At 43.1% G+C, this 14,828-nt stretch overlaps 1 protein-coding gene and 1 long non-coding RNA gene across 2 annotated transcripts in view; one reads left to right on the top strand and one right to left on the bottom strand.

The window, feature by feature from the left end:
- Positions 1-254: 254 nt before the first annotated feature.
- On the bottom strand, positions 255-9,753 carry LOC122427059. The gene is made up of 3 exons (XR_006265344.1): positions 9,489-9,753; positions 9,148-9,211; positions 255-1,915 (listed from the first exon to the last, which is right to left on the bottom strand). It is a non-coding gene; the product is annotated as an uncharacterized LOC122427059 (long non-coding RNA).
- An 897-nt stretch (positions 9,754-10,650) lies between these two features.
- Positions 10,651-14,828, top strand: part of PAWR (pro-apoptotic WT1 regulator) — a 117,022-nt gene continuing 112,844 nt past the window's right edge. The window contains exon 1 of the mRNA XM_043446225.1: positions 10,651-11,318. Coding sequence (XP_043302160.1) covers positions 10,791-11,318 — 528 coding nt within the window. The 5' untranslated portion in view covers positions 10,651-10,790. The remainder of the gene's footprint in view (positions 11,319-14,828) is intronic.

Genomic DNA, 14,828 nt, shown 5'->3' on the forward strand with positions numbered 1-14,828 from the left:
CCTGCCAGTGCGCCGTCTGACAAATATTCGTACAGAGAGTACCCGCTGTTTGCCAGGCCCACGGATGCAAGGACAGGGAGGAGAGGGGCTGTGCAGGGGCCCCCACACGTTACGTGGTTTGTCTGGTCCACTTGTTCTCAGCCCTAAAATTTACTGAGTATGAAGCCCTCACATTTTAATAAAATCAAAAGAAATCTTTCATAGGAAAATGTCCAGACACCAAGCTGGTCAAGTTGTTTATTTTATTGAAATTTAATTCCTTTGACATATAAGGATGGACTGTGGAATCAGACAGATCCATGCTGAATATTTGGTTTTATTATGTATTTGCTGTGTGGCACTGGTAAGTTACTTAATCTCTGATGCCTCAATTCTCTGATCTGTGAAAGGGATGTAATATTTAATATTGAAAGGGTTAGACACTGCATATGAATTAATAGCCTGGTGCTTAGCTTGTAGTAAGCAATAAATAACTGCTATAAGTATTATAATGCAAAATGTTATCTTTATTAATTTAAGTTAAACCTAGACATCTGCAAAATAAAAGGCAATCTTAGCTTTACTCAATAGTAAATTCCAGTGAAAGGCTCCTTTGATCTGAATAAGAAGTCATGTTATGTCATCTATGTCATCCATTTAATTTCTATTTCTTTTAATGGCAAAAAGCTCTGAAAATAGTGGCTTAATATAGGTTAAAGTACATACTCCAAGACTATTTAAATTCATGTCTCCTCGTCACCACTGTGAATCAATGGAACCATCTTGGGTGAGGTATACATTATTGAAGCTTTCTGTGAGCCAAAAAGGATGATGAATTCATGTTTTAATTTTAAAGTGATCTAAGCACAAGTAATGTTCAAAAGAATTTTATGGTATTTTGGGGTATTGAAGATTTCTACTTGCAGAGACACTAACAAGACTTTGAGCTTCAAACCACAGGAAGTCCTTCCTCTTCAATGGAAAGTTTACACTGTTGTTTGCTTTCTGTCCTCACTTCCTCACATGACAGCTGAGCTGTAAAAGCTGATGGGGTTTCTTTTAGCAGCATCTATAATGCCCCATGTAGGACCTCGGATCAAAAGATTTATTTAGTGTCATGGTCAAACACACCTATGATATAACAAAACTAGGAATGCACACCTCTCAGTTAAGTTGTTTTTCTCTCTTCTTCTCTATCTCTATTGAGCACATCTACAACTTATGCATGAAGTTCAATCACATACTTTACAATTTGTTTTTTGGAAAGTCAGTGGACTAAGTGTAATAGAGAAGAGTTTCCTCTTCTGATCTCTTTTCTAGTTAAAATTTCTTGAAAAGGCTGCTATCAGGACCAGCAAAGTCTCATTTAGGAACTGGGGGCACAGCCCAATTCCTGCTGATGCTGAGAGCAATGACTCATGCTAGTGCATGGAGTGTCCTTAGCGAAGAAGACCAACCAGGAGTGTCAGTGAGTTCAGGTGCTCCATCTGTACCCAGAAACCAAAATATTCCAGTCACATAACGTTTTCCAGGACAAAGACATTTTTTCACCATTTGGAAAATGACAAGGGTTTGCCAAGTCTCCAAAAGGGGGTCAGAAAAACTGGAATACTTGTTCACTGGCACCAGTGTATGAAAAAAAAGAACAATAATGGAAGATCTGGTTAAAATGAGAGGCATCAGTGGTTTCATCTGGTTGTTTGCCTGTTGAAGGTAAGTGGTTTAAGAATCAGTTGAAGAATCTGTTTCCAGATTTAGATCCATGATTTATTAGATCTTTATTTCCAGATAAGGATCCATGATTCTGAAGGGAAACATGACTTTTGACACTGGCATGACTTCGGTTTTCTTCCTTTGCCTCAAGCCATAGACCATTTCAAATATTTCTAGGGTGCACGGCTTCATTAAAGTTTCTAGAATTTGATGTCTTCTTTTGCTTGGCAAAAAAAGGGGACATTTTAAGTTCATCCTAAGACATGTCAGGCGACATGTCAGGCAAGTTCAATTTTGTTAAAGTTTCAGACTTTTAAAACCACAACTTGTTGCATGAAACTATTTATACAAATTCAAGCATTTTTTCCTTTAAAAATTACTTTAAATTCCAGCATATTTCAAATGTACAAAAGTCCAGAAAATGATATAACAAATAATCTAGGTAGCCCCTACACGGAGATTTAACAAATGTTAATGCACATTTTTCTTAGATCTGTTTCCTTTTTAAAGAAATAAAACATAAGTAACACTAACATTATAGCTCCTATACCTTTTCCTTCCATCGGTGTCAGAAGTATTAATAACTAATAAGCTGAATATTTGCATTTATATTACAAAAGTATGCATCTGTCAACAGTATTGTACTATTGTACCTTTTGGAAATTTATGTGACTAGTGTCATGCTTTATGTATCCGTCTTCTTCTTTTCTGCACTTCACTGCTTGGGGGATCTTAGTTTCCTGACCAGGCACTGGGCAGTGAAAGTGGAATCCTAACCACTGGACCCACTGGACTGCCAGGGAATTCCCTACATATCCATTTGAAACTCGTTTGAGATGATGTTTCTGAAATGATATAAATGTTCCACTGTACTACTAAACTATAATTTATATATCCACTCTCCTGCTAACTACAAGTAACTTTTCCATTTTCTCACTATTTAATTAGTGCTGCAGTGAACACGTATGTCCACGTGTCCCTCTGCTCATGTCTTAGTTTCTATAGGGTACATTCCTAACAGTGCAACTGCTAGGTTGTCAGGAAATCACATTTTCATCTTGACCAGGTGAGACAGGAAACGCTGTGTTCCTTTCTTTGAACACATCTGACTCCAAATGTGTGCAGGGGTTTCCCACACTAACCAGTTCTCCCACTCTCTGGACACCAACTGGATGCCCTGCAATTCAGGTATAACACTAACTGGCCAGTTTGCACAGAACCCACGGGTTAATGGCTCAGTCCCACAAGAGTGCAACAGGGAAAGAAGATAGCTCTTCCAAGACTTTTGACTGTGAACATGGACAGAGAGAAAGGACATTGACCAGATTAGATTCTAGAGTCACTGAAATATTTTTCTTTAAGAGGGACAGTAGGAAAAACAATGACCCCCAAGAATTCCAGACCCTAATCCCCAGAACTTGTGAATATATTAAAAAATTATATGGCAAAAAGAGATTCAATGTAAGATGGAGTTAAGATTGCTAGTCAATTGATTTTAAAATAGATTATCCAGGTGGTCCCAATATAGTCTCAAGGATCCTTACAGGTGGAAGAGGGAGGCAGAAGAGAGTCATAGGGAGATTTGACGATGGAAGCAACGCACAGAGAGAAGGGTCATTGCTTGCTTTGAAGACGACCAAGCGCCAAGGAATGTGGGCGGCCTCTAGAGGCTGGAAGGGGCAAGGAAATGGATTCTTCCAGAGAGCGTCCAGAAAGGAATGCAGCCCTGCCGGTTCCTTCATTTTAACTCAGTAAGACCCATTCCCTGTAAGACATCCACAGAACTGTAAGATGGTAAAATCATGCTGTTGAAGATGTCAAGTCTGAGGAGGCTTGTTAGAGCAGTAAGTAGAAAACAAATACAGAGGAGATTAATATAGAGTGCATCTGTATGTTGAAGGGAATTACTTAAAAGAAGAAATTATGCATGAGAGGAGAGTTTAATTGTAGGAGCGAAGCCCTCCAAAGGGGAAAGAGACAGATGGCAGGACTGCCTTTGAAAGGAGCTGAGAACATCATCTAAAAGTAAGGCGGCACGCAGTAGATCCAGATGGTGGGTAGAGGTGTCTTAGCAAGATGAGAAGCCACACTCAGGTAGATCCTACTGAGTGGGAAGGCAAGTTCATCAACGGAGAGCCAAGGGTGGGATAAGGAGATTTTGGAGGCTTAAGGGACTGATGTTAACTTCTCATTCTGCAGCACAGGAGAACAAACTTACAAGACTATAGGATTGCCAGACAATATGTGCTGCCTGGTCGCCCGGTTGAGGCTACGATCATGCAATGCTTCCCAGGTGGCCCAGTGGTAAAGAATCCACCTGCCATTGCAGGAGACGTGGATTCGATCCGTGGGTCGGGAAGATCCCTTGGAGTAGGAAATGGCAACCCACTCCAGTTTTCTTGCCTGGAGAATCCCATGGACAGAGGAGCCTGGAGGATCATGGTCCACAGGATTGCAAAAGAGTCGGACACCGCTTAGTGACTGAGCAGCACGCATAGGAAGGATGCCACGGTATTCTTAATTAACCTTATTTTGGGTGAGCAGCTGTAGGCACAGAAGAGGTGAATAATGACCAGCTTTAAAATCTAAGCTGAAAAATAAAATTAAATAAAAGAAATAAAATCTAAGCTGAGTAAGGAAGTTAGGACAAGAAAAAGGCATGTCAGATAATGAAAAACTGGCAGGATCAGTAGATTATAAATTGGCTGGAGTGGGGTACCCGAGTAAGTGTACTAAAGGGGTAGGAAGAATGGTTGAAAAATGGATGTTTAAACTGACAATTTGGAGGCGATGACATAACTGTGGGAATGGCTAGCCACAGAAGGGCAAAGAGAAAGTGATATCAGAAGTGAGGAGCTCAAGCATCTGAGAGGCCCGGATACTGGATAATCTCTGTACACGTTATCACTAAGAGCTGACAGAAGTAGGAGAAACAGATAGTCAGCCAGGAGCAGAGGTCCTTAGTAAGTCAGAGTGACTGGGAAGTTGGTTGGTGAAAGCAGCAAGGAGGTTGCTCTTTGTAGGAGGCGGCAAGTATGATGGCATTAAATTCAGTCTGTGGGAAATAGCTCTAATCATCAGAAGTGTAAAATTAGCAGAAGATTCTGCTTTCACTGACATCCAGTCAAAACAGAAGTTTTCTTCTATCAGTTATATATTCCATAATTCAAGGTGTAAAATGAAACATTATTTTATTTCTTGATGCAAATAGTACAAAGAGAATTTATCAGAGGTCCAGCGTTTATGGTGCACAAATCTATGTATTTGTGTACTACAAACAGAGGATACATGTATGAAGCCAGATATTTTATGCATCAACTCATAATAATAAAATCAATCATAAAAATGCAGATAAACAGGATTATAGAAATATGTCAAAGAGTAAACTAGTGAATAATTTAGGTTGTTTTTCTGGATTTTTGTGATGTTTATGGCACTTTTCAATTTGTTAAAAATTTATAATTTTAAAAATTGTTCATTCTAAACATTTATTTTTTTAATCTATTTTTTCTTAAAGAAGGTGCCCTAAGTTTTATAAGCTTCAGACACAACAAAACCTAAATCTTCCCCAAATAGGCCACAAATCTTGCCTAAGGTTTAACAGCAGTCGATGGAAAAAGGGAATATTTTCTAGCTATAAAACACATAGTTTTACTACGGTTAAAAAAGTAACAAAGGAAAATTCAACTATTCTTAGTATTAATGTCAGACATTTTTTCCTGGGAACATTATGTCATGTAATTTTCATAAACAGCCTCCAGAAAACAGTACATTTCATAGAGTTCTTCCCAATACTGTCACACAATAGGGACTTAAGATGTACTTCAATCAGGGTGAGAATAAGAGGCAGAGGTCTCTACTTGTCTAGCCTGATCACAGATCAGATGTGAAAGTATCTAGAAATCTGCAAAATGGATACATTAGACCTCCTGTTAAACATAACAGACTGAACACACTTATCGCTACTACTCCCTCAAGTAACTTCACTAAAATGAAAGTAAAGTGATAAACCAGTAACAACCAAGAAGATGGGAAATGAGAGCAAAATTTTGGAAGATGGAAGATGAAAAACAGACATTAGCAGAGAAGAAAAAGGTGAATTCTAACCACCTTCAAGAGACAAAGTCAGCAAGAAGGATTCCTTTATGTCCTAAAGAAGAAAGCTCAGAAATTAGAGGCAGCAGCATATACTTCAGAAAGGGAAGAAAGAATGGGAATGAAAAAAAAAGGAATTGGCTAAAAATCTACATAAAGGACAATTAGATTCTCGAGTCCTCGCTCTAAGGCCTAATAACAAGGAGGCTGTCTCTCCTGATTGCTGTCTCTCCTGATATTGGTAGAGGATTGGGAAGTTCATGCACTGGAGCTGTCGGAATTACAAATGTACTGAACTTGAACACAACAGGCATTCAAGCATAGGGACTGAGTGAAATCTGCATATTAAGTTTTGAGATTCCCCCAGTCCCTTCTCTTTACTTGGCACTTGAAACAGTTGACAACTAGCATCACAGACAGAAACAGTTTCTTTCTGGGAAGCTGATGTGGCCAGGAGAAAACCCCAAAGATGCTGACAATTGACACATGCCTCCACAAAACACCTGGGTCCAAATACCAGCTCCCTAAATTGGGACCATCAGTCAACAAATTCTGCCTTTTGAGAGAAGAGCATCCAGTCAACTTTTCAATGCTTCAGTCTAAAATATGAATGAACAGGGACTTTCCTGGCGGTCCAGTGGTTAAGACTCTGCCCTTCCACTGCAGGGTGCACAGGTTTGATCCCTGGTCAGGGAACTAAGGTCTTGCAGGCCACACAGAGTGGCCAGTAAATAAATAAATAAAATATGAATGAATAGCAGACTGATAAGGTAAAAACAGGAAAATGAAAAATGAAGACTGAAATAATCAAGAGTATGAAAGGGAACATATAGATAAGAGACGCAGTGTAGGACCAGCAGAAGAAAAGTTAAAGGAATTTCCTTAGAAAGAGAAGATAATGAATGTGACACAAGAACAGGGAAATATGGAAGAACACAGAGAGACTAAGAAACAGATCACAGAAAAAATGGTGACAGAAACAGAAAATTCGATAGAAAGTCTGGCAAATAAGAGACGAAATATCCCTGAAAACAGAATAATATGCCAAACAGACAGAAACTAGAAAAGACAAATAGTTACTAGGGAACACTTAGAAATTCAACTATTTAGTAGGGGTTCCAGAAAGAGAATAGAGGAAATGGAAGTGAAGGATTACCAAAGACAATTTCCCAGCTGAAGGCCAGAGGGCAGATTTAGAGGGCCCACTGAGTGCCTAACATATAATGAAAAAAGGTAAACCACGGCAAACCTTTAAGATAATTAAGAAGATGGGTTAGAAGTTCCAAAACTTTGAGAGAGAAAGACAAAGAAATCTGAGTGCCACTGGTCTTCTGGCAACTATAACTCTGGAAACTAGAAGACAATATAGTGATGCCCTCAAAATTATAAAGGAAAATGATTTCCAACCTAGAATTCTAAGCCCCGCCAAACTATTAACCAAGTGTGAAGACAAAAGAAAACCAGTTTTCAACATACACAGTCTCCAAGAATGTGCAATCTGACCTCCAGAGTATACTGAAGGAGTACTCAACTAAAATAAAGGAAAAGAGGACAATATGGAATTCAGGAAACAAGGAGTCTGTATAGGAAATGATTCCCAGGATGTTAGGCAAGTAGAATCCCAGGATAAGCACAGAGCAATGAGCCTTAAAAATCAGTCCAGAGTAGAGTAGGGGGTGGAGAGCTCCAGGAGAGATCCCTCCAAGAAAAGGAGAACCGACAGATCATCTGACATGATTAACTGCATTGAGAGGAAGAAAGTTTGGGGGAAAACTGGGACTGACATATAGAAACTGAACTTGACAAAGTCACAGCTGGGGGTGGAGGCAACTCCTGGTAGGTATCTAGAGGACAGAAGTCAAGGATGCTGCTAAACATCCTGCAATGGATAGGACGACACCCCCAAAGAATTATCCAGTTCCAAATGTCCACAGTGCTGCAGTTGAGAAAACAGGCCTGGAGTCTTTGGGGATTATTTCATCAGAACGCTTGTACAGAAAGATTGATGACATGCAAGCGTGGCAATTTAGAACTGACTCAGCTAAGTATTTGGATGCAATGATGGAAGCAGTCTGGCTGTGAAATATATCTTTGGGAATATTGAGAATGGTAAGGTAAAGACAAAAGATATAATAAACGATAATAATACACAGTGCTTTGCACCTCAATAATTGCTTTCATCCATGATTGCTAGGACACTTTATAGGCTAATAATAACTACTCTGGTACTCACATACTACCTTTTATCTAAGGATCTCAGGCACTTTCACAGCACACTCACAATGTAGGAAGTATTATTATCCCCATTTTGTATGTAAGTAAACAGAGGTACAAAAGTTAAGCAACTTTCCCGAAGTCACACGTCAGTAGCAACCAACATTCCTGACTCAGCACTTGTTAATACTAAGAGAACTGGTCTAAGAGATGCAGTGATAAATTATGTGGCAGAGTGTTATCCTAGGTCATTCAGGATCTATTGTTTTCAAGTTCATAATGTGTATTTAGTATCTTATCTTTTTGGTCTGTATCTCCCCTCACCTTCAGAAACCCAGGCCTCTATTCAATATCCTATTAATAAAAGAGATTTTAAAAAATCCTATTAATAAAAGAGATTACACTTATGGAGTGTTATCCTTGACCAAGCAATGTTCAATTCTTAACTTATATGTTATTACTGGCTTTATAGTAAAGAAAGCTGAGTTTCAGAGAATTTAAAGAACATGCCCAGGATTGCTCAGCGGTTTATATGTTTGAATTCAGGTACATTATATCCTCTTTCCACTATATCCTGCAGTCCCTCCAAGAGAAAATCCTCTGGGAAGTTACAAAGCATATTAACATGAACCTGTTTAATGCCCAAACCTCCTCCCTCCTGGCCTTAAAACTCAGAAAACAGAGCAATGAATCATTAATTGAGGAGTTTCAAGTGGCGCACCCAGGTTGGTACCAGCCAGGCTCAGCCTTTTAAACCGATTCCCGAGGAAGGCCTTTAATTTTTTCAAGGGTTTTCCAGAACTCAATCCGGGTTATCCACATGTTCACTCCCAGCAGACAGACCAAAGAGGAGAACTCGGTGACTTTCCCCTCTGACAAATAAATAGCATGTGAATCACTGTGTCCTGTCCTTATTCCTGGGCAGGCCCACGCTGAGGGCTCACCCACCATGTGCCACCTGGGCAAAACAGGTAGTACTAAGTAGGAAGAAAGATTTACGTTAGGTAAGAATGTGACTCAGTGCTCGCCTACTTTTTACAAAATGGTGACCGGGCATTTGTACACTTGACAGTGATGTGCCCTGGCATTACTCTGATACCCTGAAGTCTGCCTCCTCAGGTCCCTGACGGGGGCAGTTCAGCCTACCTTGATCCCGAAATCTTAGATGATCTGAACCTGAAGATAAGATTTATCGTATGGCACGTTAATCCTATGGAAGAAGAATAGAGACAATCACCGCCCCAGCTCATATCAAATCAGCCTCAAAGCAGCTTTAGGACTTTGGGAGAAAGCTTTGCGGCTACATTCACTATCTGTGAAGAGGAGGTGTAGAGGCAGAGTTAAGAGGAAACTCCAATTTGATTGGGATCGCCGATACAATATATTTTAAAATGAGTTTAACATTTTGTTCCTGCAAGCCTAAGATAATAGTAAAGCCTTGATAATACACTGACAATTGAAGCCCCTCCTTTCAGCGACACTCTCACCTGAGACCACAGACATAGAAGGAGGGGGGAGCTGGGTTTCAGTTCTTCCTACTCTCCTCCTGCCACCCTAGTGCATCTGAAAAGGACGCAGCGACGAGGAAAAGAGAAGCGAGAGTCTTCTCCCATCCTGGCTAGTCAGGCCCTAAATCATCACCAGTTGATTGCCTTTTCCCCTTCAGCCAGCAGCATTGGAGACTTTTCCCTGGAAGAGTATGTCTTGTACTTAAAAGGAAGAGTGGTGGGAGACAGGAGAGGCGGACAAGAGGAGCGGGCAGAAGGGCGTGCGGGGCCTTTCGCGCTCCAGAGTCGGAGGCGCCGGGAGGCCGGACGCCGCGCGGCTGCGCGCCCAGGAATGCGCGGTCGCCGCGGCGTCCGCGGGGCTGGCGGCGGCGGGCCGGACCCGGCGCCGCGCACCTGAGCGCCGGGGGGCGGGGCGTCGGCGGGCACAGCCCCCCGCCGCGCGCCGCGCCCCTCGCGCGCCGCCTCGGTCCTTTCCGCCCGCGCTTCGGCGTCGCTCGGCTCCGCTCCTTCCCCTCCCTCCCCTCCCTCCTTCCCTCCCTCCCAGCCCGGGAGAACCGCGGGCTCCGGACGGCGAGTTGGCCGTGGCTTCTCGCGCGCGGCCGCTTCGGCTCACCTGGGCGCCCGCTCCCAGCCCTGCTCCTCGTCCCCCCCAAGTCCTCTCAGGTAAGGGGCCTCCGGGGCAGTGCGCGCTCTCCACACCAGCCTGTGCCCCTGGACTCGGTTGGACGGCTGGGTCGGGACCCGTCCCGCCTCCTCCGCGAGTCGGTCAGGGGGCTCGGCGCCTCGCCCCGCGACGGTCAGGGTGTCGGCGGTGGGCAGCCCAGAGCGGAGCGAGGGCTGGAGATGCGACGGGCCGACAGGTGGCGGGTCTGGCTCGGGTCCCCCGCGACCGCCGGGGACGGGGACCCTGCCTCTCTCCTCCCCTCCAGGGGCGGCGACCGTGCGGGCCCAGCCGTGTAGGTGCGTCGGAGAAACTCGGCGGGGTGGCGACTCGGCGACTCCTCGCCTGCGGGGCTGAGTAGGGGCGCTCTCGGGAGGAGGGCCCTGAGGGGCGCGGCCCCGGGGCAGACCCTCGAGCCGGGCGAGGACCTCACGCTTCCCTTTCCCGCCCCCTTTTGTGTTTCCCCTGCAGACCAGCCGGTCCCGGCGGGAGGCGCGGCCGCCCCAGCGCCCCGGGGGTCGTCCCCTCGCCTCCTCCGGGCGGCGGGAAGGAAGAGGCGGCGGCGGCCGGAGTCGGGGCGGGCGGCCTGAGGTGAGAGCCTGGCCGGCCCCGCTGGGAATATGGCGACCGGTGGCTACCGGACCGGCGGCGGCGGCGGCAGCACCACAGACTTCCTGGAGGAGTGGAAGGCGAAGCGCGAGAAGATGCGCGCCAAGCAGAATCCCGCGGGCCCGGCCGCCCCCGCCGGGGGCACCGGCGACGCGGCTGGGAAGCTCTCGCCGGGGGCCCTGGGCACCTCGGCCGCCGCCGCGGCAGCCAACGAGCTCAACAACAACCTCCCGGGCGGCGGCGCCGCCGCCGCCGCACCTGCCGCCCCCGGCCCCGGGGGCGTGAACTGCGCCGTGGGCCCCGCGCCGCTGAGCCGCGCCGCCCCCGCCCCGCGGCGGCCGGAGGACGAGTCCCCCCCCAGCGCCGCCGCCACTTCGGGGGCAGCGCCCGCCCGGGGCGGCGAGGAGGAGCGGGACTGCGCCCCGGAGAAGGGCAAGAGCTCGGGCCCCAGCGCCAGGAAAGGCAAGGGACAGATCGAGAAGAGGAAGCTGCGGGAGAAGCGGCGATCCACCGGCGTGGTCAACATCCCCGCCGCAGAGGTGAGCCGGGCGGGGCCGCGGCCGGACCCTGGAGGGCTGCCGCCTCCAGGTCTCATCTCTCTGGGACCCAGAGCTTTCCCCCTCGAGCCTGCACTTCTTAGCCTTTCTCAGAGTAGGCAGGCAGGGGGGTGATGGAGTTTTACTCTCAACAAACGCTTCCTGGGAAGTTCCCCAACCCAGAGTCGGACACGTGCTTTTCAGGCTTCCTGGCTAAGATCTCAGACACCAGAGCCTTCTTTTCACTGGTGGAAAGATTCCATGGGGCTTCAGAACTTGCCTACCTCGTTTCTGCTTGATCAGTTAGAAAAATTGGTGAATGGTGATGACGACGTACTCTAGTTTCCCAGGTGTGGTCTTAAGTTATCGGATCGTTTATCTCTTCTTCCCTTTTAGCAGTGTTTATTAGCACCTGTAAAGAAAACTTGGCCTTAGCACTACCCAGACAGCTTTATCTTTCAGTGAACCCAAGAAGTATATCCAACCGAGCATATGTACTATTTCATATATACACCAGCTGACACACACACACACTCTCTCTCTCTCTCTCTCTCTCTCTCTCTCCTTTTTTCCTGAGTGGTATTCTGGACAATAGGAACGCTGTAGCAACCCACAGTTCTTTTGCTCTCTCCTTGTGTTGAAGTATTTGACCCTATGTATTCTGGAAAACATTTGTGGTAGGTTTGGGAATTTTTTTTCGGGGGGGAGTAGTGGTTGATTTTTTCTCTTTTTTGGTATTTTTGAGCAGTCTCAAAAACATTTCTGTGGGCAGCAGCAGCATCTTCCTATTAGATTGCCTGGTGAAACTTTTTTACTTATGGTATAACAGCACTTCTCTCTACTCAACAAAACAATCGTCAACAAGTTTTTAGTTGCTTTAATAGTAACTCACCGGCTTGGGGAAGTGATAAGACAATCATGTTTCACCCGAAGTAGTTGCATCTTTTGCTTATTGGCTATAAGGTTTTAACCTTTTTTTTTTCCCCCCCTCCTGGCCTTCTAATGTATTCAACTTTGACACACAGTAAGTAAATAGTAAGAATTCACCAACTTTAATTGTGGTTCAGATAAAAACATCTGCAATAAGTTAGGGTGTGTACCAAACATACCAAATTTTTGAGTCGTAATATGATTTCCATACCTAGAAAATCAGTTTGTCTTTGAAGGGTATATTTTTATGCATGTTTCAGGAAGATTTTTATCAGCCAGCAAAACTGTCCTTTGTGGTTTGCTACTTGCACAAAAGATCTGTTATTCATTAAATTGCTTTAAAAGGAATTCATGAGAGTGGTAATCAAATTTCTAGGGTTTTTTTTTTAAGTTAAAAATATGAAGATTAAGGGGAAACTGAAGAGAAGGCTTTGGAAAAGTTACATTCCTCAGCGTTATTTTTAAATATAGCTGATGGTCCAAATAAAATAATTTGTCATTTCCAATCTTTTCCTCATTGTTCATTTGACAGGGGTCTTATTTTGGGAGATCTCTTGGCAGATGTTAAGCTTCATTTTTTTGTCCAGCTGCTTGTGCTAAAATTGTTCTTTCTCAATACCTTTTTGTGTTTGTTTTTTTAACAAGGGTAATGTTTACTGGGAGAAATAAGTATGGTGTATCTTGTGAGGTCCTAAGAAACATCCTATGTTAATAGACGTGTTTTGGGTAAGGGAACACAGTGCTGAGAATGTAGATGACTCCCCGTTACAATTGAGTCTGATACTCTGGAATGTTTTTCGTTTGGGTGTTGGCAACTCCTAAATTTAATCTTCCTTAAAAACAAACAACCCAGGGTACCATTTTTTTGTCTGTGGAATTTGAACCTTTTTTATTGAATAGGGAATTGAGTACTGCTTTCTTTTTGTGGTAACTATGGCTTTATCTGTTTCATGCTGTAGGACCCAACAAAACATGGTAATGTTTTACCACAGTATCTAATTAACAGGCATATTTCTTGAGTTCCTCCTCCCCATATTTTCAGTTTTTAAAAAAATAAAGTCTTTCAGATTATGTTAATCATGTACCATTCATTTCTATTAGTAGTTTCAACATTGTAAATGCCAGTTGCTGTGGAGTTTCTTGTATAATACAGTTTAACACTACTATTTTAAAAAGTCATATAATTTATGAAATTTTCAGGCATAAAATATAAAAGTATTATAAAATATAAAAAGATCATCAGTCAATATTCAAAAGTAGACTTATATATATATATATATCCACACACACACATATATATATGTATATAGTGTTGCATGACTAATCTCTTATTTTCAGGCATTATTCCCAACCAAGTTTATATTAGTAGTTTAGCATGTAACTTGTATGCAAAGAGTCTGTTTTAATGTTCGATAAACATTAAATTTCTTCAAAATATTTATTAAGCATCCGTGTAAAACATTTGTTGTGACTTTCATTAACTTATTTTACTGATTTCAGAGTAACTATAAAATTATCACAAAAGAACCTGACAGCAGATAAAGATGATACAAGCAACTGGAGGATAGCTTTAGTAAGGAAGCAGTTCAGAATCCTAATGTGTAGGTGGTGGGATAACTGCATGCGATGGCTATAATAAATGCAAATATACAGATGCTCATTCCTGAGATAAACTTTAGTTGCTGTTGTTTACTAAGTAAGAGTTTTTTTTTAAAAAACTTTTTCCTAAATTTTCACCTTTTCTTTTTTTTTTTGAGTACTAGCCCGAATTGGATAACTTGAATGTAACATACTTCCTGCTGATATTTTTTATACATTTATTAGATCCGCCACATGTTTATTACATGTCTCTGTTCAAGGCACTATCATAAGCACTCTGGAGAAAACAAGAATAAGGCAGTGTATATTTTCAAGTAGCAAAACTGTAATCTAGGAAGAAGGCATAATTACATGAAACTTAAGTACGTACTGAGTTAACAGTTTAAAAGCCATCTTAACACAGCATGTAACTAATTGTTAATTAAAATTGTTGTATGTTTAAAGGAAAGAGATGATGTTTATACATGTATTCACACATAAAATGCATATATACCTGTTTATATAGTAGTTTAAATGTCAAAGTGCAGTGGTTCTTAGCTGTGGCATCATATCAACACTATGTGAGGAAATTAAAAAATGCTTCCCCTTTGCTGATTATTTGACTTCTCCCTTCTTGACCTCTTACATTTAATGGGTCTGGGATGGATCCCAGGTATTAATATTTTGATAAGCTCCCCATGTGAGTCAGGATTTAAAATTATTGGGTTGCATTCTAGGGATGCAGAAATGAATAGGACACAGGCCTTGCCCACAGAGGGGTTCTTAAGTAATACAGGGAACTGTATTAAGTAGTACAGTGTTAAGTACGGATTCTTTCCTGAGAAGGGTACCTACCTCAAGAGGGTTAGTTGGGGAAGGCTTCCTCGATATTTATACCTACGTTTTCAGAGTGCTTGTGAGGTTATTGCCATTGGGTAGGTGTGCATGAATGGATTAACAGGTGGTTTTCATAGAAAATACAATCTTTCAATAGATAGAGATCTA

The sequence above is a fragment of the Cervus canadensis genome, chromosome 25 (genome assembly GCF_019320065.1).
Source record: "Cervus canadensis isolate Bull #8, Minnesota chromosome 25, ASM1932006v1, whole genome shotgun sequence".
Taxonomy (NCBI): Eukaryota; Metazoa; Chordata; class Mammalia; order Artiodactyla; family Cervidae; genus Cervus; species Cervus canadensis.